Below are 27,945 nucleotides of genomic sequence, written 5' to 3' on the forward strand. Positions count from 1 at the left end.
ACGGGGAAGGCGAGTTTTAGTCAGCCTTCGAGGGAACTAGAGGTGGAACCAGTGCACGTGTTTAAGTCGAGCTGTAGCTGAAATAGGAAGGATCGATCCCGCTCTTATTTTAAAATAAATCGGCGTTTTCGATATTTTCGGAACGTTCGCAAATATCTTTTATTAAATCCGTTCTCTTACATTTCGAATACATTTCCGTTCCATTCTTGACGCATCGCTTTATGTTCAGAACTGTTCTATCGCGGAAGTATCATGCTTGCTTGTCGCACTTCGCGCGTACTCTTTTTACCATCGTGTCATGTATAGAAAACAAGATATAGAAGCGCAGAATCGTTTGCACCTTCGTCGTAGAACGATCGGAACGAAATTTGATTTGAATCTCGACAAAATAGCTTTGCTTTCGCAACAGGGCGTAGGAAAGTCTCCTTGGAAATGCGGGAAAATCTCAGTGACAAAAAATGACCGCCAAAATTTTAATCTATGAATTGGTAGCACGCGCATATATTAGGTTGGCAACTAAGTGATTGCGGATTTTGTCAATATCACCTAATGGCAAAATTCGCAATCATTTATTTGCCAACCCGATATAATTCGAGAAGGCAACGGTTGTAACCAACACGATATCTCCGCTCCGCTTCGTTCCGTTTCGTTCCGTTTCGTTCTGTTTCGTTCCGTTTCCTTTCGTTCCGCGTCGATATTAGCACGAGCCGATTTCGCTAGCGATTGACAAAATCGTGGAAATATCGGTCGGAACTGTAAATTTGTGGTTCGGTCGCCGAACCGATAAGGGTGGAATGCATCACAGTGAAAAATCGGTGAATCTTCTCGTTGGAGAGCTTCGATGGGAGAAACGATAGCTCGATATCGCGTTGGTTCGAGTTCGTTCCATAGGTGAAACGCGAGTCGCGATATACTAATATCTGCCGATGTATCCGATATCGCGTTACGATATTTAACAACCGCGGGATGCATGTTAAAGCACTGCCGGAGGAAGTAGACTGATATACCGCGTCGGAGTTTTGCGGTTGGGAAAATTCGGTTTCGCGCGGTTTCTCTCCTTTCGGACGACTTTGGTGCGGATAGGATAGAAAGAGAGAGACTAAACGCCAGTAAACGCTGGCACGCGTTAAATGACCAGGAGTCGCAACAGCGGTTGTCGGTAGTGTGGTGGTGGTGGTGGTGGTAGTAGTGGTAGTGGTAGTGGTGGTCGGTCTCGGTATAGAGGAACGCTTCATCGGAAGTCCTCGTCCCTCGTGGCTGGTTTTTCTCCAGGGCCACTGCAGAGTGCGGATCAAGGTGTTTCGGAAATCCTCCGAGAACATGCAGTAGATGTAGAAGGTAATCGAGTAATTGATTACCTCTAGCAAATTGGCTAGAGCGCGAAACACCTGGAAGACAGGATTTCCATAAAAATCGGGATCGGTTTCCGAGCGAGGTGAATGGAACCGTGAACGGCTAGCGAACGTAGCCTGGAACAATTACCTGGTAAGGATAGTGACTGAGATTGCTCTCCCTCAATGTGACATTCAGAATTACCATAGGACTAACGCAGACCAGGAACAATATGCTGGTACTGCCTAGAAGAAGCACGAGTCTTCTCTCTTCCGCGAACGTTCTCGGATCTTCGTCGTTGCTCGCTGTCCTGGACAGTGTCATTCGCCGACGACGTTCGCAGGATCGCCGATAGACTATCATTATTCGAAGATTGAAGCCAGCCAAAAGTATCGTCGGCGCTACTTTGAAAACGATCTCCAAAATTACCTTGTACACCTGCGCAGAAACGTCGATGGACAAAATTAGGAAGGATTACGATAGCGATGGCCAAATTACGCGAGTGTTAAATACCTGATAAAACATCGAGTCGAGATACGACTGATTTTCCCTCTTTTGATAAATAACCGGACCATCCGGTGCTAGAAGACAGGTGGTAATTTCTTCGCGAAATACACTCGGAAGATAAACCAGAAACGTTGCAAGGGGAATGAGAACCACCGTTAAATGCGGAGGTCCACAGAGCGGACGAGTGTGCTGACCAGGCCGACAAACGCTAACGTAACGTTCCACCGTTAGTGCTAGCAGCATCATCACTCCAACTCCTGGAAGAACGATCGATTCGTAACTGAGTGTTTAGCGATAAGACTTTTTTCGTTTACCATCGAATGATATGTTGTCGGTAACTCGATCGATTTTTTCAAACACCAACGTGTTTCGCTTATAGATATTACGTATATATCGTATTCGTTTATAGATCTACTATGTGTATATCGAAAAGACTAGATCGCTGCAACAAAGCATTTAAAAGCTCTTACCTAAACAGCCATTCCCTAAGAAAAGTTCGAGATGAGTATGATAGAAAGCTTGCGTCCAATTTCTCCATCGGCCTGTTTCTTTGTGAATAAGGACCCTGAGTGCGAAAGGGATGCAGAACAAAATTGCGAGAAGCGCGGCTGCTGAATAACCTGCAACAAAAGGGTAACAATGTCTTTACAAAGCAAACAAATACGATAGCCGGAAGTAAAGATAGACTATCATCTATGTGCGTTATTACTTCATACTCTGCGCATTCTACGCACGCACTGTGTCAGATAATCTATGAACATCGTCACAGCCAAGATACGCGATGAACTTATTACCCTACGGAAATTAGCGTCCGACGTTCTGAAATACCGATCGTTCAAAAACACCAAAGCTTTTCTTATGCCCTCTATGATTTAAAGCGGTGAACGAGGAAAATATACGACATACATACATATGTATGTACATGTGCCTACAACGTACATTTCCATACATACATTATTTGATTTGAGATATACACGCAGCTGCAAGTTACTTAAAAAGCACTGTGATAAAAAAGTATTATACGTACACTATATATCGATCACTGTAACAGATATAGAAATAACAATTATTCGCTAACAATAATTAACAGAATTGTTCTATTGACAATTATTATTTCTATCTAATTCGTTCAAAGGAAGTCAACGCACTTCAAGCATTGTATGTATCGCGTTTTAGAATCACCGTATATAGCATACGGGATGTTTGCTATGAAAATATTTGCTAGAATACTTGACTTCTCCGGGAAATCGCTTGTTCGCGTACGTCCTCGAGTCTTTCGCCGAGCAACAGGAAAAATATTGAAATTTCCTATCTATCTAGCAATTTTCATATTTCATTTGCCGAGAAAATTTCCACGACGTATACTACACAAATCTGAATGGAGCTGTAATCGTGTCGTTTCAGCCAATCGGTTTCGTCTGCAGTTGTTAGACAAACCAGAATGGCCGATTACGTGGATTCGCACGAAACGAATTTCGCCTTCGAAAATGAAAGAGAATCGCGTCATAAAAATCATGGTCATTCGGACATTTCGATTCGACAGATCTCGTCTGCGCCATCGTCCACAGGTTTGTCCAAGATCTCGTTTCTTTAATCGGCCACGATTGATTCAATTGACTCGATTGAACGTCGAAAAATAGGATAACGGCGAGAAAGAGGAAAGTCAGATAAAAAGCGAAAGACAGGGAAGATTCCGAATTTCCATTGTCCGGTTTTCCGGACCATGTTTCCCGTGACAAAAAGCGAACTATAGGGGGTGGATAGAAAAAAGGGAAAATACATAGATCGCAAGAATGTTCCCTGGGATATATTGAGTTGCCAATCCAATATATCAAAGATACAAAAATATACGAAATACCCAAATAAAATACTTGTTATAATATTTCTCACACAAGAAAGTATAAGTCAAATTTTTGTCAAGACAGAATACACTTATATATTCTACATTGTTTTCTTTTGTTTGCGGTTCTAATAATACAGTTAATAATATGATTTTAATAATATATTCAAAATCCAAGAGTTGATCTTACATCGCACTTTAGATATTTTAAGTGTACTTTTGCAAAACTAATCCGTGCTGACCACGGATTAAGTAGGTGAAATAAAGAGCCCTATTTAAGTTTCACTTCTCTGGTTACATTTCTAAAAGTACGAAATTCCATAAACATCAATTAATATTTATTTATATTATTTTTTTTTGTCATAATAAAGCTTAATATGCTTAATTCGCGATTACATGTGCGTTCTATAATTAGCGTATGAGCATTGACATTCAGAAATATGCTGTTCCAAAAATCACAAATCAATGATGTGTATGTAAATCATTGAAAAATTTTACTGAATTAATAAATTTTCAATATTTTGTCCATTAATCGTATGAATGGCAAACTCAATCATTACACTATTATTTAAAATAATTATACAATACATTACAAAAAGAAACAGCTTTAACTTTAAATTGATTTTCAACGAGAGAAATTCGAATGCAGAAAGTTATACCAAACCGTGAGTTTCGAGTGAGGTTATCTTGATAAACTTTATTCTATGACTATGGATGACAGCGTTGAGTAGCGTGAAATGGTGTTGAACGATTATGCGCGTGATCACGACCGTTAGAAAATTGCGCCATTTTTTAGTTGTAACTAAGATCATTTTCTAACATTTTTTGGTATCATGGTGAAACATTCATGATATCCTGAGAGGTGGGACACGTGTGGTTTAGCGATAATGTGATTTTTCCAATTGCACGACTGCCTTCCGACAAAACTCGTCACTACGCTTCATAGAAATAGTTAACAAGAACTTCGCGCACGAGGCAACATTTTCTACCGGGTTCTTTTCAGAAAAGCTGCGTTTTGACTGTAAACAAAATGTCGGTGAATGCCCTGAGCGATGCGGAATTGCGTAGCAAACTGATGGAGTACGGATATCCAGTGTGCCCGGTAACACAAACCACTAGAAAGATTCTCTTAAAGAAGCTAAAAAATCTCATGGAAATTCGGGGCGGTACAGAGTCACGACATTCATTGGCTGCCAGGTACTTTCATTTTATTGTATTCTTGCAATTATTTACTATTTACTATTATTATTTAGTATATTTGCAATATCTTAATGTTTCTTTAAATCATTTGTTTCATTAAATTTTTCTATTATCTTTGATTTAAATGTCGTAATGTAATAATATCAATAAACATAGAATATTTTCAATTTGTAATTACTTTTGTTTACCTTCACTATATTATTCTTCCAATGAAAGTATACCTTCCATACCACTATACCACTATATTATTCTTCATGCATCTTTATATGGTTATGCATTACTTGAGGTAATAATGGTTAAGCTTATGAGTTTTGTAATAAAATTTTTGGTACAACAGTAAGGATACAGATGATGACACAAGTACAAAGACTAATAAGAAGACTATAGCGAGTAGTAGAACTAGCAAACTCTAGCAAATCCTATAGATAATAGAACCGGGACGACTAGATTCGACGCTCGTACATATCGAGCGTTAGGAAGGATACTTGTCAAGGGACAGACGGAGAATGAGACAGAGAGAGAGAGAGAGAGAGAGAGAGAGAGGGAGAGAGAATTTACCAGCAGCGTTTAAGATTCTGGCGGTAGTCGAGGCAGCAACGAACCGGAACGTCGCGCGTCTTTCTTTACGACTCGTTTCGCCCATTTGTCGTACTTACTCGAATTCACTGTGAGAATGTTATTTGCCGAGTTATTGACAACGGTGTTCGAAGTTCGGGGGCAAACGCGCGCTTTAGACGACGGGCTTGGTGACGAACAGGTAAACCGGTAGCTCCGACCTCCGTGACTTTTCACCTTTCACACGGTGCCATATATCCGTAGGAAATCGAACCGTTTCGAGGAAAACGCAGCAGGACAATAGCTGTGCTCGGTGGAGATTCGACAACGAAAATACAAAGGTGTCGTATGCACAGGTAGAAGAATCGGAAATTCACGAGGAACGAAATAATTCGGACAAAAGAGGTGACCAAGGATGATAAGAAAAGGGAGAAAAAGAAGATGAATCGCAGAAACGTTCTTCTCGTTATCCTCCGATACCAAGGACGAAACTTAAGATTGGGGCCACTGAATCTGCTTAGCTACCAAGGGAAACGCAACGACGACGACCCCGCCTCCGCTGCTTTCGTTCCTCTCGCCTGCCGCTTTGCGTCTCGCCCTCTTCCTTCCCGGTGTCATGCAAATTCCGCTTCATGTTCCTGATGAACATCCATTGCATCCGGCGAAAACGCTGCAAACCACGGTTTTGCCTGTCCGTTCATTCGCGATTTTCTTTCGCCGCCAATCAATTGTACGTATAGACAGGTGTATTTAAATATTTCGAACGTCGCGCCACGTTATCGAGGAGTATCGATAGAATATATCGCATATGTTTGTCATTGTGAGAAGCACATTCCGAGACGAGAAGGGGTTGATGATCGATTTCGGGCGTCGTTATTCGCGTTTGCATCAACAACGACACCTTCGACAACCCGATGACAACTTGGTTCGCGAATACGGAAAATTATTCGTTTCGAAAACATCAGCAAAACCGTTGACAAAATGTCACCGCTGGACAAGCTCGCGACAGCCGACCTACTTTTTCAAACTATCGCAATGGCCACCTGATTCCTATCACTATAAAATTATACGACCAATTTCTCGTGCAATTCGGATACGGCCAACTATCGAACGACGCTTCCCAGACTGCCGACTAGGGACCACATCCTTTTATCGTACTATCCAAGCTCTTTGCGTTTTATCGTTGCGCACGTTTCCCAAGTAGCCGACCTTAATTCCACGTATACTACGAGAAAACCGGATAGAAATATTCGAATGGATAATTCGTGGTTACGAGCGGCGCGACGTTAAGCTTTAAAAAGCGATTTTTTCTGGTCGATTGGAAGAAAGGGAGGAATCGCGTCGCAAAGCGTAGAGATACGATGCGACACGAAGTAACGGGGCAGCAACGTCACTGAACAAGGCAGAGGAGATTCTAAGCGCGTTCGTTCTCACTTTCTGGCAACAAAGTTGCGCAGGAAGCGGCTTCTTTATTATCGAGAATGCTTTGGTAATGCGAACTGCTTTCGATATCTGGCGCTTCGCGTGCCTTTCGGACCATCTTCTCGCCACAGCTATGCGCCACCCAGATCATTTGATCCTTCCGCTCGCTTTGCTTTCCGCGATAGGCAGACGAGTACATCTGTCAAGATACTCGAATATCGCCTCCATTTATAATACGTAAATACGGGTAAGAAATCTAGCGCGGTAAAAATACGTCGCTGAAACAGACGCTACTAAGTAAACAACTTTTCGAGCAGCTTCGATAAACAACGTGTTACGTAGCGTCGTTTCTTGCCTGGCATCTATCGCCTCGAGAGACGGCAGCCGCCTTTGCAAATTCGAGTTTCATTCTATAGAGAAAATAACCAACACCAACTGTGGGGATGGATACGAAGCTCGGCCGGTTTCTTAGAACGACGACAAAATAACGCGACAGTCTCGAACAATCTTCATGAATATTTATCCGTAATGTTCTAATAAACCGACAGACGCTGTACCAAATTCGATTAAATAGCAACGACAAGAATAATTGACTGGTAATTGGAACGAATGTTTGCCAATTCACATATTTCCGTCTTTTTCCGCAAAATTCGTACGTTGGTCAAAGAACCAGGCTGTTCTGCTGTCGTACCATAAAAAAAAAGAAAAGAAAATATATAAAGACAGCTGCCGTAGAATTTTCGAGACTTAAATTCAGGAGTAAGGGTCGATATTATCCGCGACGCGTTACTCAGTCTTGGCTTGGGTTGTACGTAAGCACAAGCTACGTAGGAGAGCGAGTAGATCGTTAAATCTACCGCGTGTCCTGGCATCAAGTTGCTCGTGTTCGAGACGCAAACGTTTCGAGACGCTGGCAAATTCGATTAAACGCGCACTCGCTGCTTCCGATTTTTCCAAATGTTCGGATCGTTGATGTTCTTCGCGCAAGATTTTCATCGATCGCTAGTAATTACACAGATATCCAATTGCACACGTAGTGTCCTCGCAATTTTTTTGGTTCAACGCTCGGTCCTAATCCACGTGATAATATGCCACCTGCTAAAGTTAGCCGGAATAGCTTATCGTGCGAACATGTTTCGCAGTTCCATCTAACAGTAAGTTGGGCCAAGCTAAAAGAAGCTGTCTGACAATCGTAATTCACTGGTTCGCAAGCCCAATTGAACCGTCATGTGCAAGCGACCACCTTGGGTCAAGGAACCGACTGTCCCGAATCCTTGCCAGATGCTGCCAGAAGACGATGTCCATTTTAACTGCGACTCGAATGCGCTCCAACTTTGACCAAGTTTCGACTATACCTTTAACATTAGAACTACCGATAGTTAACACGAAGCTATTTCTACCAAAACCAGTCAAAATGAGAGGTCTTTAAAAAATACGTAATAATAGAATGTTTGTGTATTTCTTGATTTATTACTTTCTTACAGAAGGAATTCCATGTTATGTAGTGCATTTTTGGTATTATTAATCCATCTGGGACCATGATCCCTAAACGAGGATTGACACATTTATAAAATTGTAAACCAGTCATTTTGACTGATGTAGTATTTCTAGTGTTAGCATCTAGCGATCTAGCGATCAATTCGGAATTTTCCTGATATCTGATACTATCATATTGAATGATACGCAGTAAAAATTGTAAAAACATGTGGGAGGTTGTACGAAACGAGGAAACTGGTTAATTGGGATTCGATAAACAGATTGCAGAACTCTCTTATACTTTGACAAGTACCGGTCATTTTGACTGGTATTGGTATAAGTAGCCTTGATACAAAATTATTTTTAGTTTAAACGCATTAAAAAACAAAAAAAAATTTATTATATTATTCATTTCATTATATTACATAAGATGAAGTAGGAATTTTAAAATAAAATTGTAAAATCAGTCAATTTGACTGGTGTGGTAGTTCTAGTGTTAACTATTATCCTGCTTTCACTGTAGATGGCGAAATGATTGAACAGTTGTGTCCACCGAACGATGCCATAATACCTGGTCGACCTTTTAAATTAAGAGCAAGTTGTCGATAGTTTCGTAATGGTGGCTAATGGTGCCGACGACAGGTGTGATGACGAAGCAGTGACATGTTTGAGGAGGCTAGCGTTCGAAGCAAAGTGACGATGGAATAATCTTCGTCTGATTTATCGTGTTGGTAGGACGTGCAGCGATAAAAACGTTGACTGGAAATTCGATCCTCCGGTGGTTCGCTGTTCTCAATACGACCGCTTTCTATATATCCCGCGAGGAGTCACAATCGAAATCGAAGATCACGCCGTCCCGTATAACCGAGATTATCTACGAGTTAGTCTAATTTGCATAAAACCGAAGCCCGTTTCCCATTTCGATTCTCTTTCGATGAAATCGCGCAGGCTGCATACAGCCAGCGTACAACTTTTTCTCTGTCGCGGACGCTAACTCGATCTATCGCTTTGATATACAGGTGTTCGGGTAGAATGGCCAAGGAAGCAATTTAGCTGTCCTTTTGAAAGCCGGATCGTGGAAAACGAACTTCCAACACGATTAACGATAATTTGTGATCGACAGTGGAGTTGCCGAGATTCTGCGACGACGTAGCGGCGCATGATGTAGGTACGTGGATTTTTATCGTTGAAAGGCTCACGTTCGACGAATTCGTCGAAACGTGTGACGGTTTGTTTAACGATAAGAGTAGAACAACTTATTATTGTTATTATTATAACAAATCTTTTGTTACAGCTCAGACCACATAATCATAAGATACGTAAGTGAAGAATTATGCGAAGATCTCGATTGTTTCGTTATCATTTTTAGGCGCCATCTTATCTGCACTTTGCATCGAAACACACGTCGCCGATGTTCGTAAGCAGTTTGTACGCTAAAGGGTTCTTAACTCGTCGATTTAATTAAATTGAGAAAGAATTTAACCCTTTGCACTCGAGAGGCGATTCTCAGTCGCCACGTCGTAATCGTGTGGCAAATCGAGAGGAGAATGAGAGGCGACAGTCCCTGTTTATGAGAGCGCAGTATTGGTTCATAAATAGATTCCATAGCTCTTTATATTGTTTGTTATGAAGTGTGAAGCGTTACAGTTTAAGATGCAGGTGAAATATTTATGCCCAAACTTTTTAAGTTAATTTTTGTATAAAATCATTTTACATTACCTACAAGACACCCGTCGCATACGCGCAAAATCACCTCGAGTTGCTGCTAGTCGAGTGCAAAAGGTTAACATAAATGAAATTAGATGTAAAAGGAAGTAACATAAAATACGGTTACAGGTAGCGAAACAGAAACAGAGAATTGACGCGAGATGGTCGCGAGGCGAACGTTGCAGATAGAAATTCAGTCGAGCGATGGATAAAGATTGGTGGAAGATAGGACGCGTATCTTTGTACACGCGAATATGCCATCTAGATATGTATTCGAGTCTGTTTTACATATGTATACACGGCGTTGGGCCGTAGCTTTCGTCGTTTCCGAGCACGTCTCAAATTGCATTTCCTTACGCACAAATTCTTGCGCCCCAATACCCTAGGATTCGCAATATTTCCACGCTCAAAGGCACGTCCTTTTAGTCCGACCTCATCCTAATCCCCGATCTCACCCACCGCGTGTTCCACATCGTGCATATCGATAGACTTGCGAGAGTTGGTGCGATGCGCACCATCCACCACCGCCGCACCTTCCTTTCCCTCTTTCCTTCTCACCTGCCACCCATTCCACAATCTCTTGCTCGCTCCATCCTCTGCCTTTCTGCCCTTTAACCGATTCCTACCGTTTAATCGCACGTCTGGTCGCGCGTCGCGCTGCATCGCAATATGCAGTCGATATACTTTCCAACTTTCCTCTGCTTTTTCAAACGAATCGAAAGAGAAGCTTTTTTCAATATCCTCCGACTTAACGAGAATAAGAAGAGAAGAGAAGAAAAAAACGTTTGCGAGCAGTTTCGCGTTGATTACTCGCGCCCGACGAAGGTAGACGTGGAACGTGAGGTCGTTCTTTTCGCGGACAAATCAGTCGACGATTTAGTCGCCTTAACGGAAAGAATCGAAGCAAACTTATCGATGGATGCCGATGGATCGATCAAGCCGCCACGAAGCTTCGAAAAGACAAGGTGGACCGTAGGAGGAAAGGAAAGATACTCGCAAAAGGGGACGGAGACGAGGAAATAAGTAGAATATGAAAAATGAATGCACACAGGGAAAAAATGATAAATGAGAAGCCGGGAGGCTGAGAAGGCGATTACAAACAGCAAGGGCGTAATCGTTTAGCGACGAGAAAAAGGGGAGAAACCAAAGGTAACCGCTCGTTAACCGCATCTGGTTATCGAAACTTGGAAGCTGGGGAAGCGGAAATCAAGTAAGAAAATAGATATTGCTGATGAAGAATAGAACGAGAATGGAAGGAAAATAGGACGAGAGAGCAGCTTTTTTCGAAATGGAACGGTAGCGAAAGCTATAAATCGAGGACGCTGTACGCGCGGCTCTTCTTTTCTACTTTGCTACTTTTCGCAGTTGGGTTAAAGCGATGCGCGCGGTTTCAGCGTCTCGAGGAAACCGAGTAAACCTCAAAGGAATCTCGATAGAATTTTTCGCATCCGGAAGCAGCACAGCAGACGTTCCTCCCAGCGGGTGTCGATGTCGCGCGTCTGATTGGTGGTCCTCTCTCACTGATTTACTCGATTTCCGGCTGATTTGCACGTGTTCTCGAGGAACAAGCAAGATAATTTCTCGCGGCGCCTGAAGTTCTAGTGGCAGCTAAACACGCTTCTCGTCGCAGTATTAGATTCAAGTTCGATCTGGTGATTAAACTTGCAAAAGCTACGTTCGCCGTACGAATTTTCCGATCCAAATTGGAGGAATTGCAGGTGGACGCGCGTTCATACAGCCACGGTAATTGATCCGTCGCGAACGCTCATTTGCTCGACTTTCCGTAAACGTGACGCAAATTAATGATCCGTTAACGTCGAAAAGCAAAGCGTAAACTTGCCTCGGTTACTCTTCTCATACTACGTGTGTATTCGAAGATATTCCGTCTCTGTACTATGTATTCGAAGACATTTAGTCTCTGTACTATGTATTCGAAGATATTCCGTTCGATCGTGTACCAAATCGTTGGTAATGTCGCAGCGACACATGAGTCAACAGAAGGTTTGAATCCGGAGAGACTGATATTATTGTACCTTGGAATATCAACGTTGTTTTGGTTTGCTAGTTCTAAAGATAAACGAACTGCGGACAAAATATTCTTTCCGTTATTTGTAATCGTCAACCGGAATTGCATTCGAAATTTTTATAATAACACCTGTTGATATTATTGAAGTTTTAGGTTAGCAACTAAGTGATTGCGGATTTTGTCAATACCACCTAATGACAAAATCCCCAATCACTTAATTACCAACCTAATAATTACTTCAAGAAAAACTCTACACATTTTATTTTGTATATCCGTGACCTGGAGACCACTGTTACAAAGAGAATAGAATTTAGTGAAACGAAAAGTTGGAAATAAGAAGAGGTCCATATTATTGTGCCGTTGAATATAAATTTTGTTTTGGATTACAAGGTCTAGAAACAAAAGAGCTATAAGTAGATTACTATCGCTGTTTCTTACAGCCTTCACCTAGAGCTTCCAGGTTAACTTTTTGTTAATGTCCTTTGCTATAAATATATGAACGTGATGCCAATCAACCTTCTTCTTCTATTGTATTCTAACACTGTAAGAGTGAGGATCTGGATCAGCATACACTATACTTATACTTCTTTCAATATATTTTTCTATTATTAGGTTGTTCGAAAAGTTTCTTTCCTTTTATAAGGAGATAATACACGTACAATGTCTTTTGTTTTATATTACTTTATTAAATTATGCACGAACATAATAATAGAAATATGTCGAAATGGATCATACCTAATTCAATAAAATAATATAAAACAAACAATGCTGTTCATCTATTATCACCTTATGGAACGAAAGAAACTTTTCGGACAACCTAATACAAATTCATCCACTTGTTCCTCTATCAGTTAACCTCAACAGATATAAATAGACGAACGCGCTGCCTAGGACAGTGGAATAGTCGAGTAGTTAAAGAGTAGAAGAGTTGAATTGTTATAGGAGTTTTAAGCGGCATACACTGTCTCCGTACTTGTACTTATAGTGATTTTGATATAATTGACTGTTACAATTTTATCACTCGTCTCTTTGTTAAATAAACCAACGCGTTTAACACTTAACGCTCCAAGTGTGCCTCTCGAGTACCACCGATGTGCGGCGCTCTACTTCAAATGCATTTTTGGGTCGTTATCAATAATTGTTTACAAATAAAAAATAATACTCTACAGTGAGTTACAAGCGATCAGTAAAGACAGTCAGATCTGAACCTGTTTGTGTCGTAAATCCATCTATTTGAATTATGTCGAGAAGAAAAATAAATTATCTTTGTGAGGAAAATATAGATAGTGACGATGACAATTTTGATTTTTGCATCTATAATGATGTAGCTGTTGACTTGGATAACAGTTATAGTGAGAGCAGTGATAGTGATATTCTTGTTGCTGGAAGAAGAAGAAAAATAAGAAAACTTTCATCGTGTGAGGAAAGTGCAGATGATGGAGAACCACAGGAAGAAAATCTAAGCAAAAGTATTTGTAACGTAAGATCTTCTGATTGGCAGGAAATTTTTAAGGAAGATATCATTCCACAACGATATGAATTTTCGTCTGGTGGAAAAATTCCTGGTCCGCGGGTACGCAACTTATGCGAACCTATTCAGTACTTTCAATTATTTTTTACTAATGTCGAAAGGGAAAAAGAAAAAGTGTCTTGTTTGTTCACCAAAAGCAAGTAACGCGGTAAAAAAACAAACAGTTTTCTACTATGAGACCTGTGAACGCAAACCCGGTTTGCATCCCGATGAATGTTTTCAAAAATTCCACACATTACTCAATTATAATTAATATACATGTTGTAATGAAGATTATATTACTTCTCAGATAAATAAAGATTATTTTCAACAACTTTAATATTACTATTTATGTCATTGTAGCATTTCAAATCTGACACTTAAAAACTTGCAAGTCCAAGTATGATGAGAATAAGTTGAAGTTACCGATCGATATTCACAATTAAAAATTGGAGCGTTAACCCTCTGCACTCCGAATTTTATTTCAATTTCGTTACCAGCAGCTCCCAACGCTTTTAAATGTTTTTTTTTTAAATTCACTTGGAATAAAAAATAAGACAATTTAAATAAATAAAGGAAGAAAGACATTCATTTAAATAGCAGTTTTATTCACACTATTGTTGCATTTTGTAATTTTTAAGTGTATGATATATCTCAAAACAATTTCCAGGATGCAATCCTGCTTTTCTTTCGCACGTTTCACAAGAAAGGTGCACATGAAAGAATGTCGAGTGGGAATCGACAAAGCAGATCCTGAGATAAAAACTGATGTCGAGTCACACACGACATGGGAGTGCGAAGGGTTAAGTGTTAATAAACCACCTCAATGTATTTCACAAATATACGCGCAACTATATATCTAGAGATTAAGAAAGAAGCTTGCCGGGAATGGATGGTAAAGTGTCCCGCGGAGCTTGGTGAATTCGAGCATGGCCGAAAGGACAGAGTACCGGAGAAACGAGGAAAATATCGAAATTGAATTGTCCTGTAATTTCCTCCTAATGTATCGACCTCGCCTGATCGGAAGCGAGCGTCTACTCGAAGGATACACGTCGCAAACCACCGAAACCTTCGATACGAAATTCTTTCTCTAGACGAATTTACACGAGGACCAACGACTTGTTCCACTTCTATCGTCGATTCGAGATACGATCGTGAATAAATTTTAGCAAGAAACTTAGCGACCGAGGCTGGATCCAGTCGATAAGCTACTAATGCAAACATGTTTTCAGTTTTACGAAGCGAACGATATCCCTAAGACGGCCGGCGAATATAACGAGATAAACAGATCTTGCGAAGCGTCGTCGAACGAAATAGGACACTTCTTGAAAAATGACGACCTGTGTGGCCGATGAGTCACAGTGGCATCAGGTCGCACAGTCATAGGTCACGGCACAAAGTCTCCGATAAAACAAATGATTATGATTCCCCTTTGCGGGATTCCTCCGAGAGAACGTCGCGACAGTCGGTCTCTTATCTACAGCTGTAGCCTGTAACGAGAAAAATTAATGAAATTACTGTAGGAAAATTGTACGCGAGTCGGTCTCTGCTCTATTTCTCCCTTGTTTTCTATCGCGCGCCAATTGCTAAACGAATGTCCGACGGAGAATTTAGTTTACAAGTTGTTCGGGAATTATCACAGTCGCTGTTATTTTGGCCTAGTATCAAGATGATAAAGCCGGACGTTCCACTTGGCAAAGGTCTGGCGTCCTTTATCAAGCTAGTTAAACGTTCGCGAGCTATTTCGTTATTTAATTAGATAATCGTATTTATTTCGCTAAATGTTCGGGCCACGTGTTTCTTTACGATAGAACGGAAGATATTCGATAGAACGTAAATCGTAGATCTCGTTTAACAGTGACGCTCGTGTACGAATGGTTGCCGTCGACTAGGCGTTCGAAGATCGACGTGGCCGTACCTTTCGCCCCAATATTACGTAAACATGGAATAACTTTATTTCAAGATTATCGCGTCTCGGTTCGCTAATGATCTTACCTCTTTGCGCTTTTTCTTTATCCTGTTGAAACTTGGTCACGATCCACGATAATTACACTCCTCTTACACATTATTCCTCGAAACGTTCGTGCAAAAGTATAAATCACCTTCTGTTCTTTTCTTTTTTTTTTTCTTCTCTTGCACGCCAGCACGTGCCGTAAAAACGTAAATACAAAGCGTTAGAGCGTCCACGGACAACGACTTACCTCTCATGTAGATGTAAGCAGTTCCTCGCATATTGCGTCTGGTAAGCACTACCAAGTTTAAAATATTGCCGACGATTCCAAAGCAACAGATGGTAGGGAGGATAATGCCGTAGCTGATTCGTCTCAAAGACGGAGTTCGAGGATCCTCCGATACTTCGAGATCTTCCACTAGGCATATTCGTGTCCCCGCGCCTGTTACGTTCACTGTATCCATCATTTTGCTTCTGCCCCTCTCTGCCACGCACTCTTTTCCTCGCTGTTTCTCGCATTTACAGCTTCCCCAACTTCGAACCAAATCGTTCATTTCATCTTACATCTGGTGAATCGATACGTCGAACATCGAGCGTTGCACGTGTTAGCCGGCTTGGTCGCGGCTTCCGTGTGTCTCATCGGGTGTTCTTCTGCGGGTTCGCGAATCTCAAGCCAACTATCGCGCAACTGGATTACATAGAAAATAGTTGGCGATGCAACAGGTACAACGGTGACTCGCGATTCATTACGAATAAGCACTTGGACATTGGAGGAATCCGGACGCGTGATTAGTCACTGCTCGCATCTATGATAATTCTCTCTCTTCTTTATTTCACCGAGGAATCCGAACGTGCTCTTCCGGACAACTTGTACGCAGCCATTTTCTATCCGCCGCCGAATTCTCTCATCTTCTCACCTAAAAATAAAGAATCGTTGTACAGTGGGACATTTCCTGCTTTATTAGGTGGAACGTCTATTTTCTCACCAACTTAATCGGAAACGAGGGAAAGAGCGGACCAACAGTGGTGGAATGAGATGCCGGAAAAGGTCTGACGGTGGTTCCCTGCCGCGGCAAAAAGATCGTCACGAGTGGCGCTCGTGAAAACGGGTAACGACGTAATAGAAAAGGGAGAAGAAACGGCCACGCCACATGCAAACGGATATAATTCACGTTTCGCCGTAATGACAAAGCTGTGCGTAAGAAAAGACCCGGTGACTTCGTATCTCGACTGGGAATTATACGCTTGCAGCGATTTATGTTTACAAGCAGCTACGTCTGTCATCCTGTGATCCGCACGCTATCAATTCCAAGTTTGAACTCTTTGCACTCGAAAAGCGACTCTCCCTGTTCATGTTAGATTTTGATATGTCCAATTAATGAGAGTGCAACATTGGCACGGAAATTGGTTCCTTAGCTGTTTATGTTCTTTGTTAAGAAGTGTAAAGTGTTAGACGTTAACATTTAGCCAACCGCGCGCGCCACAGTGAGCTATACGTTTCCACCGCGCAATTTTTCAAGTATCGAGGACTAATATTCGCTACTTGAAAAAACTGATAAGTCTAAAAATTATTTAAGTGGTTAATTATACTTAACGATTTCATATATCGTTTGTACGAAACATCAAATTAACAGTATAAAGAAATATAGGTACAATTAAAAAGTATTAACACTTTGCACTCGGAATTTTATTTCAATTTCGTTACCAGCAGCTCCCAACGCTTTTAATTGTTTCATTTGAAATTTACTTGAACTAAAAAATAAGACAATTTGAATAAATAAAGGAAGAAAGGAATTCACTTAATTACCAGTTTTATTCACACTATTTTGCAATTTTTAAGTGTATGATATATCTTAAAACAATTTTCAGGATGCAGTCCTACTTTTCTTCCGCACGTTTTACTAAAAAAGGTGGACATGAAAGAATGTCGAGTGAGACTCGACAAAGGAGCTCCTGAGATAAAAACCGATGTCGAGTGACACTCGACATAGGAGTGCAAAGGGTTAAAGATGACTAAAGATAAATAACATGACTTGAACGTGAAATTCAAAATTCATAATACATTTTAATATTATTTTACAGTGTGGTATCATTCGATTATAACTTTATTTATAATGTAACTTTTCCATTAACTTTTACACCACTAAATTGGTGTATTTTATTAAAAATTGTACTTTATAAATGCAGAAAAATAGCGCAATTATTTGGTAACAATTTCAGGTAAACAATAACTGACAATAACAACAAAAAAGAAAACGCGTTGCTAAAGTCAAAAAGGGAGATCTCCCTATTCGGTTGGCAAAGTGTTAAAATGTGTCTAACGTTAGTTCGGATTCGACGATCATGGCAAAAGTGTTATAATTTAGAAACCCTAGGAAAATAATTTTCGCAAGTGAAATTAGCTGAAATGAAGATGAACTTAATTTTAAACTGTTGAAAAATGAGATCAATTATATTCAAGAATGTATCTTGGTGAATGTTTTATAAATTATTTTACAACAAAAATACAGAAATTAATATTACAAAATTCTATTTTCAAAGATGTAAATATAGATAAATTATTAGAATATAATGTTTTGGTAAGTTAATCTACATATAAAGGCATTTCACAGTAGCTGTAAGACACGCGTCGCGTTTTTGCTAAATCATCCGGAGTAGCCGCTACGTCCGACCGAAAAAGTCCTCGAGTGCAAAGGGTTAAACGAACTCTGAGAAAATAGTTAAATGTATTTTGCACGAGGACGTGTGCCGCTATTTCTGTTCTTTCTTTACGTTTGAAGATATTTCTACATGGCGGGAATTTTGATATCTATTCGCGTGTGCGATCGTTCGATTCGGATGCAGAGAGCAACGCGTTGTAAAAATATTTCACGAGTATGTTTACGCAAGTAAGTCGATAAACTTTCCTTGCAACGCGGAGATTTTCCGCGAGAAACGATTCGAAGGAGCCGAGCGAAGCGCGAGATGTATCGTGACGGCAGAAAGAGTTAGAAAGATAAAATATGAAAAGCAACGAGGCAACCGCAACTTTACGTCTTTCGTAGATTTCATAAAGATTCTCGTTTGTACAAGATCTCCGCTTCTCTCTTTACACCACCGTAAACGCTCGCGTCTCCTCCACTTGCTCCATTCCCTAGGTTCGTAGAATTACCCTAATAATTTATTTACCAATGCCCTGAAATCTAATCTCTTCTATCGAACTGAATATACGAGCACCACATTAATAATATCCGTGCCATCGATACGTTTTTCCCTGGTGAATGCGCAATTTTCAGAGGGATTCCGATGAAAGTTCGTTCGGCCACTGTGTTGGGTAATGTTTCCTTTGAGCCGATCTCGCACGATCGTTAACCGAGGGAAGAGCAGAAGAGAAAAAGTGTGGTAAGTGGACGATAATAGCGATATTATACGACGTGGAAAAATAAAGCTGTCTGGAAGAGGAACATAACGTAATGTAACGTAACGTACGACGTATACGTAACGTAATAGACGAATTTTCGAGAAAGTAAAATATATGGCTTTTCTTACGAACCGATTGTCGTCGATCATGCGTCCTCCATAGATTGTTATCCACCGTTAACACTTTGACTGCCACGCCAAAATCACATGTTTCGCTCAGGACGACACGGGAATATTTTTATTATTCAAAGCATATAATGGCAAAATAATAATAAATTGATGATGTAAGACAACATTTTTCGTCAATGGACCGTTTATCTTATTGGTGGTCACGGGTGACCACTATGGCGCTTTGGTAACTGTTGATAGAGACATATTATAACAAGGCTTCGTTTATTTCAACAAACCATTTGTTACGCCCCGTGGCTCGCTATAGGCCGCGTTCCTAACCGTCTCCCTTGGTACTACGGTGTCGCAGACAGATCGTCTTACATGACCGTCGAGATATACACAAAGTAGCGATAAACGCATAGTTGTTGTCAAGGAGCGAGTTCTAGAAACATCGATTCGCCTTCGGTCCGTTATTTTACCTACACAAAGAAGGTGGCATACGTGATTATAGACGCGAACGGTTGCGAAAGCCGAGCGTGGTGGGGGTCGTCTCCCAGAGAAGACAAAGGAAAAAATAAAAGGGCAGTCAGTATCATTTGAGGATTCAAACCGAATGCATCGAGGGGTTCAGAGGAATACAATCAAGGTCGTTTAGTCAAACGAAAATCATTTGTAACGTGTTAATTTTAATTTTAAATATTGTTAAAAATACAAGCTTATATTAACCCTGTTAATTCAGTGTTACAATCATTTGAACTACCTCTGTTACCCTAATCGAAACAGGGGAACGACTGATTCGCGGCGTCGATTATCAGAATCGAATTTACGCCTCTCGCTGACGTGTTTCCTCACGATCGCGTCCCTCCGCGAACGGTCGTAACACCATTCGCATTCGTTATTTCGTCGTAAGCAAAACGTGCAGAAGATATTAGTATATAGTATTATGATTATTTTTATGATTTCGACGAAACATTCACAAACAAAATTATGAAGTGGTAGATTACAACAGAGGAAAATGTGCTGTAGATTTATCAGATCGAATGATAGCATATTCCACACCACATAGAAGAACCCTCGAGTGGTATATAAAATTAGCTTTAGAGTTATAGTTAAATACATCAATTTCAAATACGATGATACTCTATAAACAAGCAACAAAAACAAAATCGAGGTATCAGATTTTAGAATGGCACTCGCAACGCGCCTTACACGATGCCGTTCACCAGACCCGTCAAATATATTTATTCGACAAAGATCGCGACAAGAAACGCAGAAGAAAGAAGGACAAGCGTATCTGGCACGAAAATTTTGCAGAGAGTGCTATAAAAAAATGTTAAACAGTTAGGATGAAAAATTGCTAAGAATCGAAGCAAAAAGGTGACCACCTACGGCCCCGATTGTATCAGTGAGCCACATTTATGTCTAAAGTGTTTTAATACAGTGCACCGTTAGATGCAACGTTTGTTCTCATTTCTTTTTATCAACGTTCTAATGAAAACGTTTAATCGTTCAATGGGGCAATTTTTATTTCAAAGTATCTTCTATTTATCGGTTATATTCAAAATGCCTTAACTGTCAATTTCCATTCAATTTTTACAATTGTAAGAAGTTGAAGCGCTGCGATCACCAATGACCACCGTGGCGTCACAGGAGAAACCGTGGCCGGTCATATATGACCAACGTGGCAGTCAAAGTGTTAAGTTATTACCGTAGCATCGCGAACCTTTGTCTATCTCGGAATGGTGTGAGAAACAGTTTGTACAGATGTGGAAATATTGTAAGACGCGCGTACCTCTTTTCCATTGCTTATGGCTCTGCTTTGATTTTGTCGGAGACGCCACGACCGAATGAATTACATTTTGATTAGTTTCGCGACGCGACCACTTGGTCGTAATATTTCCCATACTCTCGGTAAGATTTCTCTCGATTTAAAGGCGAAATATCCACGTTACTTAATTACGTTGCAACGAGTCGGCAACTTTGATCGATTATAGAGGCCAGCCGCTAAAAATTGATACACCGTGGAAAGTAAGGAAAGAAAGTTTGCAGCCACGTGCAACATGCCTACCGAAACTCTAACGAATTCTTACGAGTTTTCTCCACAAATCTCGCTTCTTCTGCGTCTAGCCAACAGCTGTGTGACTTAATGCAGACTCTGCATTATACATTCCTATCCCTTTCGAGGATTTATCGAAACGCAAAACGTATGTAATAATCGACATCTCGTACGTTTATTCAATTCAATCGCAACGTTTATTCAATTTGACTGGACGAAAAGGGAAGATTTAGTAACGTGCACGTATTTTCCCAAATAAATCTCGTTCTGTAGACTAACATCACACGCGTTCGTTTGTAGTAGCGAAACGTGCGCGGGTCGCAATACGAAATGCGCGTTACTTGATTTTAATCCGATCAAATTGAAGAAATTTCTCGTAAATTCCTTCGACCACGATAAACCAACGTTCGTAGTATTCGCCTTGAAAGCTTCGGTATATCGCTAGCTACTTCTCCTTTCTCTCTCAACATCCTTGCGCGTCATATATTATCGAAACAGCAGTTTGCTGTACTGTGTACTGTGCGCTACGATCATCGCGATCTAGAGATTGTCTCTACGTTTTTTAGTGCTCTTTGTACGGCGTCGGTCGTTGGAATCGCGAGTAGATATCGAAAGGATTTCTAGAACGTTGAAACTGGAGGAAACGTATGTGGCAGCTTTAAAAGTGGAAATGTTTCCCTTGGACGATGCCACGCCACTGTTCACCGTACATTTGTCTTTCATCCGCGTCCCAGATGCATTTAGCAAATATTTACGACTTCGTCTTAGGCTCTTTACATTATCGAGGACGCAACGTCGAAACGAACGCGACGTTTCAGTGATAAAATAATTGCAAAAGTGTGTCCTACCGATGATGGTATTCGCATCGCGTTTACATAGCGGAAATATCACGAACTTAACGCAAACTGTCGAAGATTTTTTTTTAAATTGTTCGAACAGTTAGAAATTTCTTCCTGGTCTAAAGATAAAAAGAGTTTGTTTTCAAAAATAAATGAGACGCGCACAGTTCTCGCCAGTTCGTACAAGCGTTAATCCAAGGAAACGGCGAAGGAACGAACAAAGGAAAGGCGGTGTCCGTGGTAAATTCGAGATAAAAATGGAGCAAATTCGTTAAGGATCAATTTCAGCGTAATTTTCAAGAAACCAGGATAAATAAGTGAGTACAAGTTACTTTGCGAGAAAGGAAGAACAGCAAAGTACTTCGAGTCATCGGAGCATAATCATTATATTGGGTTGGCAATTAAGTGATTGCGGATTTTATCAATACCAGCCAATGACAAAATTCGCAATCACTTAGTTGCCAACCCAATAAACCTACCTGTGTCTTCAAACACATGCTACATCGGATGAAAAAACATTTGAAAGCTGGTTTCTAACAGATTCGAGATCCTATTTTTCACTTTTCTTTTTACACTCGACGCTTCTCGGGCGCTTTCAAAAGCGAAAGAAAAAAAAAAAAAAGAACGACGTTCGGCCGAGGAAAGCAGCCCTGGAAATTACTTTCAAGATTGTAGCTAATGAAACGCGACTACCGCGAGGAAGCTTCCATATTCAGCGACTGTTTCCTGTTCGGCTTTTCCAATCCTTAGCGCGTCACGATCTCAAAGACCGATTAATTGTTAGAGATTTGCTCTGCGATGCGTATGGCGGTTAGCTATGGCACGAGTTTCATCTTTTGTCAATGGCGCTGCCTTTCATTTAAATTTATGCGTTGAAAAACGCGACGTTGAGATTCAACGAGGCAGAGAAATTAATTAAAGGAGGAACAAGATTGAAACAAAGCGATAAAGAACGAGACATGAGAAATGTGCAGCCTGTAAAAAGGAAGCAAGATATCGTTGGTGGATGATATTAAAGCGATGAAATCAAACGTGGCGGGATCTTCCTGATCTCTTTGGAATTTAGAAGGCTACGTCCCTTTCGTGTCGCTTTGAAACGGATACGCAAATCGTACGAGATCTCATCTTGCAAGGTAATTTGCCGCTCGTAGAGCGTTGAGAAATAAATTCGAATCTGGTTACGGCGATTGCACTGTTTCTTTTCACTAAGAAAACGGAAATCACCAAATATCCAATTGAATGGCACGCACATAACACAAACAAGGCTAGTTAAATACCTAGGACTTCACTTAGATACGCAACTTACATGGAAACAACATACTAAATCAATTACAGACAAAATACGGATAAAATGAAGACAGATGTACTGGCTAACTAGTCGGAACTCTAAACTCAGCATAGAAAATAAAATAGAAATCTAGAAAACGATAATAAAATCAATTTAAACGTACGGAATGCCAGTATGGGGGACAGCAGCAATGAGCCACATAAATAAACTAGAGGCGCTACAATCGAAGATACTGAGAACCAATAGTCAACGCCCCATGGTATGTTAGAAACAACTACGCAAACTTAGAAATACCAACGGTCAAAGAAGAAATCGGCAGGTACGCAGAAAAATACAAGGAAAGAACGGCGACACATCCAAACCAGCTGGCTGCTGAAGCGAGCGAAACTCTCATAGAAAGAAGACTAAAAAGAAAACACTCCACTGACCTCACTAAAGAAATAAAATAGTCAAACTCGAAGATGATATTCCGTTGGGTCCACGTGTTATTTAGCAATTAAGATAGAAAAATGTACCAAATGTCCAGCTGAACAAATTGTAAAGTACGAATTAAATAATAAAGAAAAAAACTGTTTCTTTTGCCTGGATGAAACGTGTCACAGTATATTAGACGTTGCTGGAATAATCGTGGCGAGAATCTCGGCGGACGAGTTGATTCTCTGCAAAACTAGCGAGAGATCGCGGCAATTCGAATGAAATAGCCGATGAAAGGATTCGCCAGGACCATCCGGCATCTGAATTTGATCTTTGAACGCGGCCGTTTCGAATTAGCACGTTCACGTTCTACCAACCATATCAGCCATATTCCGAGTAAATTTTCTTCCAGGCACCGACTGCAAGAAAATTAACACAGCTCTGTCGTCTGTTCTTATTTTCCATCCAGATTTTCCAGAGAAAACGAACAGTCAAATCGAACAGTATCGGGCTAAAATCTAATGCGGTTACCGATCTGATTGATCGTCCGAAATTCTGCTATTTCCAACTTTCGAAGTAGTATACGAACTCTTCGCTTTTGAAAGAAACAGTACAATTTTGAATTTCCATACTTGGCAATCTTTTCGGGTTATAGACACGATAATGTTCACTGCGATTGGAAAAATGTTCGTTCCACTAAATCGTTGTTGAACTAACGTTGATAGATGTTATCAACAACAGACAGATATATTATAGCTATGTATTGTGTATGTACGATGAGAAAGCTTTACGTAGAAAGTTTTACGAAGCTACACTGCAAATTCTCTTCCAGTAGAATGCAGCCTTTTTTACTCGATTTCTTTGGTCAATGCGTTTGCAAGTTGGCCGGGCGTGCATCGAGTTTTGTCAAGTTTCGCCGGTCTTTGTGCTCGTGTAGCCATAAATATTAACTGTAATCTAGTCAGCGATGTTCGAGATATCGTAAGTTCGCTACTCACTGGTTATTGCCATTGTAGACGGTCTGATTCGTTTGGATTAGGATTATTCGCTGCACGTTGCGCGCCTGCAACGTTTTTAATTTAAGTTCGACGAGTGCCCGTACTGTTTTTCTCAGGCACGTTACTCGTGAATGGATTTCAAATGGGATCGAGACGCATCGGTAATAACGGTGCCGCAACAAGATCACGTCGTTTCATCGAATGAAAGAACGTCGTCGATAACGTATGAATATTAAAATCGAAATTTCACTCGCGTCACTACAGTTGCCGGTACCGTGACCTGCTCTCCGTAATAACTAAACGTTCTACTCCTCGGAAGATCGGAAACACGGGATTCAGAGACAGGGTTTACAGACAATTGCAGGAGGATCAGGGTAGAATCGTGCCCGGAAACAGCAAACGCGGGTCCTGTTCTTCCCATTCTGTATAATAGAAAACACGACAGCGTGTCGGACAAAATTAGAAATATCGCAACGCCGTAGTTACACGACAGCGTCAATTTTTGTTCCCTCGTGACACGCATACAAAGTCGCTAATCTCAATTACAATGAAATTACAACGTCATCTTCCTTCTACCGTCAACGTTTTTCAATCCGCTTGCTCTAGTCAACGTCTTAACTTTCGCAAATCTATGTCGATTAACGACTCATAGTTACCGATTCGTATTTATATATATTGGATTGGCAACTAAGTGATTGTGGATTTCGTCATTACCATCTAATGATAAAATCCGCAATCACTTAGTTGCCGAACTAATATATATTGTTCGATTACAGCAGCGAAATAAATCCAAACTTCCTAATCCTAGACACTAAGGCAGATATGGTTGACAGACATTCGCAAATATGCTTGAAAAATGTAATTTCTAGCGGATTCATAACCGAGCAAATACTTCTCGCCGAAAGTAGCTGAGGTATTTGTACGGCGTTTGACATCCACTTGCGAGAGAGAGGTAGAACGGATAGACGCAGGAAACGAAGCATGTTAGCGATATACGTTAGCGCGGATCAACGGTAGCCGGTATTTGTTCGTCGTAGAACTGCAGTCTCTGCATTCTTAATATTCCCGTTTAATATTCTCTTCGCTTTTGATATTAATATGAAGGCGAGTGGAACGTGCGATGTAAAACGACCTGATATCGTAGGGGTAAATAAATAAGGTTGTACGTAACAAACGATTATAGCAAACGATCGCACGTTATGTTTGTTGTATGATCGTACGTACCTTCGGAGACACATTTAATAGCACGCTTTAACAGCACGTGATCGGAAACAATCGTTAACGGCACAGTTACAGGTAAAAATGTACGCGTATTGAAAATTGTGCAAGTTGTCGATCTTTTACCGATTTCCAGTCGAACGAACGAAAAGACGTTTGCAGCGCGTCGCGACGCTGACTGAAGAGTTCCGCGACGAGTTTCGTAGGCACGTCGCTTGGATGCCGGGACGCCGCGCCGCGCTGCGCTGAGTCGAGGCGACGCATGCTCCAGGATATCGTTTGCGACGAAACGGATGTACTTTAGAAAAATACGAGAAATTTAATAAACGTCAAGTTCGTTAACACGATCGATTTCAAGGGAAGCGTGAAGTTCTATCGAACTATGTGACGCGGCCAAAATCCTCGAATCGTTCTTAAAGGTTAAGATAAGTTAAAGGAGAAATGTTTTTCTGCAACGTTGAGTAAATATTTTCAGGCGAATCAGACAGTTATTGTCGGATATGTTGTCTCGCGTACTTGAGAAATATCTTCGTAAAGAAGATCGGGAAAACGATACCAATGGGAGTAAACGCAGGAATATTCAATGATACGGATGCACTTTGCGACTCGGAGAAACTAGAGATCGTTGAGAGTCCCATCGCATCTTCCAGAGATCCTCCCATCTCGCCACACTGGACTAGGACAATGGCTATGTCGTGCAATTTATTATTCTCACTCTTAGTTGGGTTAGTTTGTGATTCAATGACATTTTAGTAATTCAAGATTAATAACATGTCGATTAACAAACCGATTATTTAACGGAACGTGTACGTGTAATAGCCGAATTATCCGAAAAGTTGCTACAATAAACACAACTTTGTTTTAGAAATCCACATTTTTATTTGTAATTATCACTTATCCATTCGATATACTTTCGTCGATGTAATACAAGGATATTTATATTAAAGAAAAAGCTGTCGTAGACTAACATATTTCTCTTTAAACATTTTAACACTATCGTCTAAAATGGTTAAAACTATTCGAAGGTTACGGCAAAGATATATCGAGATTATTTGGAAAAATCATACGTGATTACAATTACCGGCGGTTTTTCTTCGCTTTTGATCCTAACCCTAATCCTAACTGCTATTACGGCAAAGTTGAATACTTACTCGTCGCATTTTATTATCGTTCGTTTAGGTAACAGCAATTTTAACGCACTAAACGATACTTTGTTTCGTGCGTTTGTTATCATGAATTTTTAATAAAGTATTTATCGTTATCTGTTTTTGTAAATGCGTAACTTTGAATCGTCTGTGTTCAAGACTGATACGGCGCGATTTTATGGTTAAACAGCGTTGTTTAACGTTTTTTAACGACAATATAGTAAACGCATTGTTGATGGAGAATCGTTTGTTTGCTCGTTCAGGATGATCAAAATTTATAAACGTAAAAAACGTTATATAAAGATTTAATGTTATCGGGAAAAATGTTCCACAGTAATTCGTCGATGTTACTGGCTCGATGCCATTAACTAATTTATTATTCAATTTAAGGTCGATATCGTAGGAGTAAATGCATCTCTTGTCATAATTCATCAACCCACAGTGTTCTACTCTGTAAATCGGGCACATCCATGCGCGTGTAATTGTTCGATATTGCATGACGCGTGATAGTCCGTGTCGCTGCTATCCATAGCTTAAAATTACGTCATTAAGATATTACATTCATTGTGAACATTTACCATATTCGCGTTGTTAGAAAATTAGAAATAAACTACCAAGTTTCAGCTTTGTTAGTTACTGTTGCTTCAATTACTTTCTAATTCCGTGTTCTTTTTTCCTTGAATTAAGCTGACGGTAGTACAATTTCCTGCTTAAAATACGAACATATTAACCGATTTTTTGAGAATCCTATGCTCGTCACTGAAGTATATTAATATTTGCTTATATCACCGACGAATATTACGCTAGAACTTTTAGAACAGTACGTACTTACTAGTTCTTATAAATGTTATTCGAAACAGAACGCAAAGAGTAGTATAAAACATTAAAAATCACAAAATCACAAATTTGTGTGGTATATGTATATATATAGAAAAGAACCTAATAAACCAT

General features: G+C 40.3%; 1 protein-coding gene and 1 long non-coding RNA gene across 7 annotated transcripts; one reads left to right on the top strand and one right to left on the bottom strand.

Moving 5' to 3' along the window:
- Nucleotides 1-116: 116 nt before the first annotated feature.
- On the bottom strand, nucleotides 117-27,908 carry LOC122569657 (probable G-protein coupled receptor B0563.6). 6 transcript variants are annotated; one of them, XM_043731020.1, is made up of 6 exons: nucleotides 25,856-27,908; nucleotides 15,777-16,443; nucleotides 2,310-2,459; nucleotides 1,846-2,096; nucleotides 1,483-1,770; nucleotides 117-1,388 (listed from the first exon to the last, which is right to left on the bottom strand). In XM_043731020.1, the coding sequence occupies exons 2-6, from the start codon at nucleotides 16,078-16,080 to the stop codon at nucleotides 717-719; spliced, it is 1,665 nt and encodes a 554-aa protein (XP_043586955.1). In that variant the 5' UTR covers nucleotides 16,081-16,443; nucleotides 25,856-27,908; the 3' UTR covers nucleotides 117-716. The 6 variants fall into 6 exon arrangements, with proteins under 6 accessions (XP_043586955.1, XP_043586959.1, XP_043586956.1 ...); XM_043731024.1 differs by lacking the exon at nucleotides 25,856-27,908 and adding an exon at nucleotides 24,632-24,651; XM_043731021.1 differs by lacking the exon at nucleotides 25,856-27,908 and adding an exon at nucleotides 19,059-19,319.
- On the top strand, nucleotides 8,789-13,909 carry LOC122569663. Its single transcript, XR_006317536.1, has 2 exons — nucleotides 8,789-9,500; nucleotides 9,627-13,909. It is a non-coding gene; the product is annotated as an uncharacterized LOC122569663 (long non-coding RNA).
- Nucleotides 27,909-27,945: the final 37 nt, after the last annotated feature.

Source organism: Bombus pyrosoma, linkage group LG7, assembly GCF_014825855.1.
Source record: "Bombus pyrosoma isolate SC7728 linkage group LG7, ASM1482585v1, whole genome shotgun sequence".
Taxonomy (NCBI): Eukaryota; Metazoa; Arthropoda; class Insecta; order Hymenoptera; family Apidae; genus Bombus; species Bombus pyrosoma.

Bases quoted from the DNA above. Each gene is read 5' to 3' on its own strand.
- LOC122569657 (XM_043731020.1), bottom strand. From the start codon at position 16,080: ATGAACGATTTGGTTCGAAGTTGGGGAAGCTGTAAATGCGAGAAACAG. The intron at 2,097-2,309 runs GTAAGAGCTTTT...TCGTTCTTCCAG, and splicing joins CTTAGGGAATGGCTGTTTAG to GAGTTGGAGTGATGATGCTG. The intron at 1,389-1,482 runs GTAATTGTTCCA...CCTGTCTTCCAG, and splicing joins TCAGTCACTATCCTTACCAG to GTGTTTCGCGCTCTAGCCAA.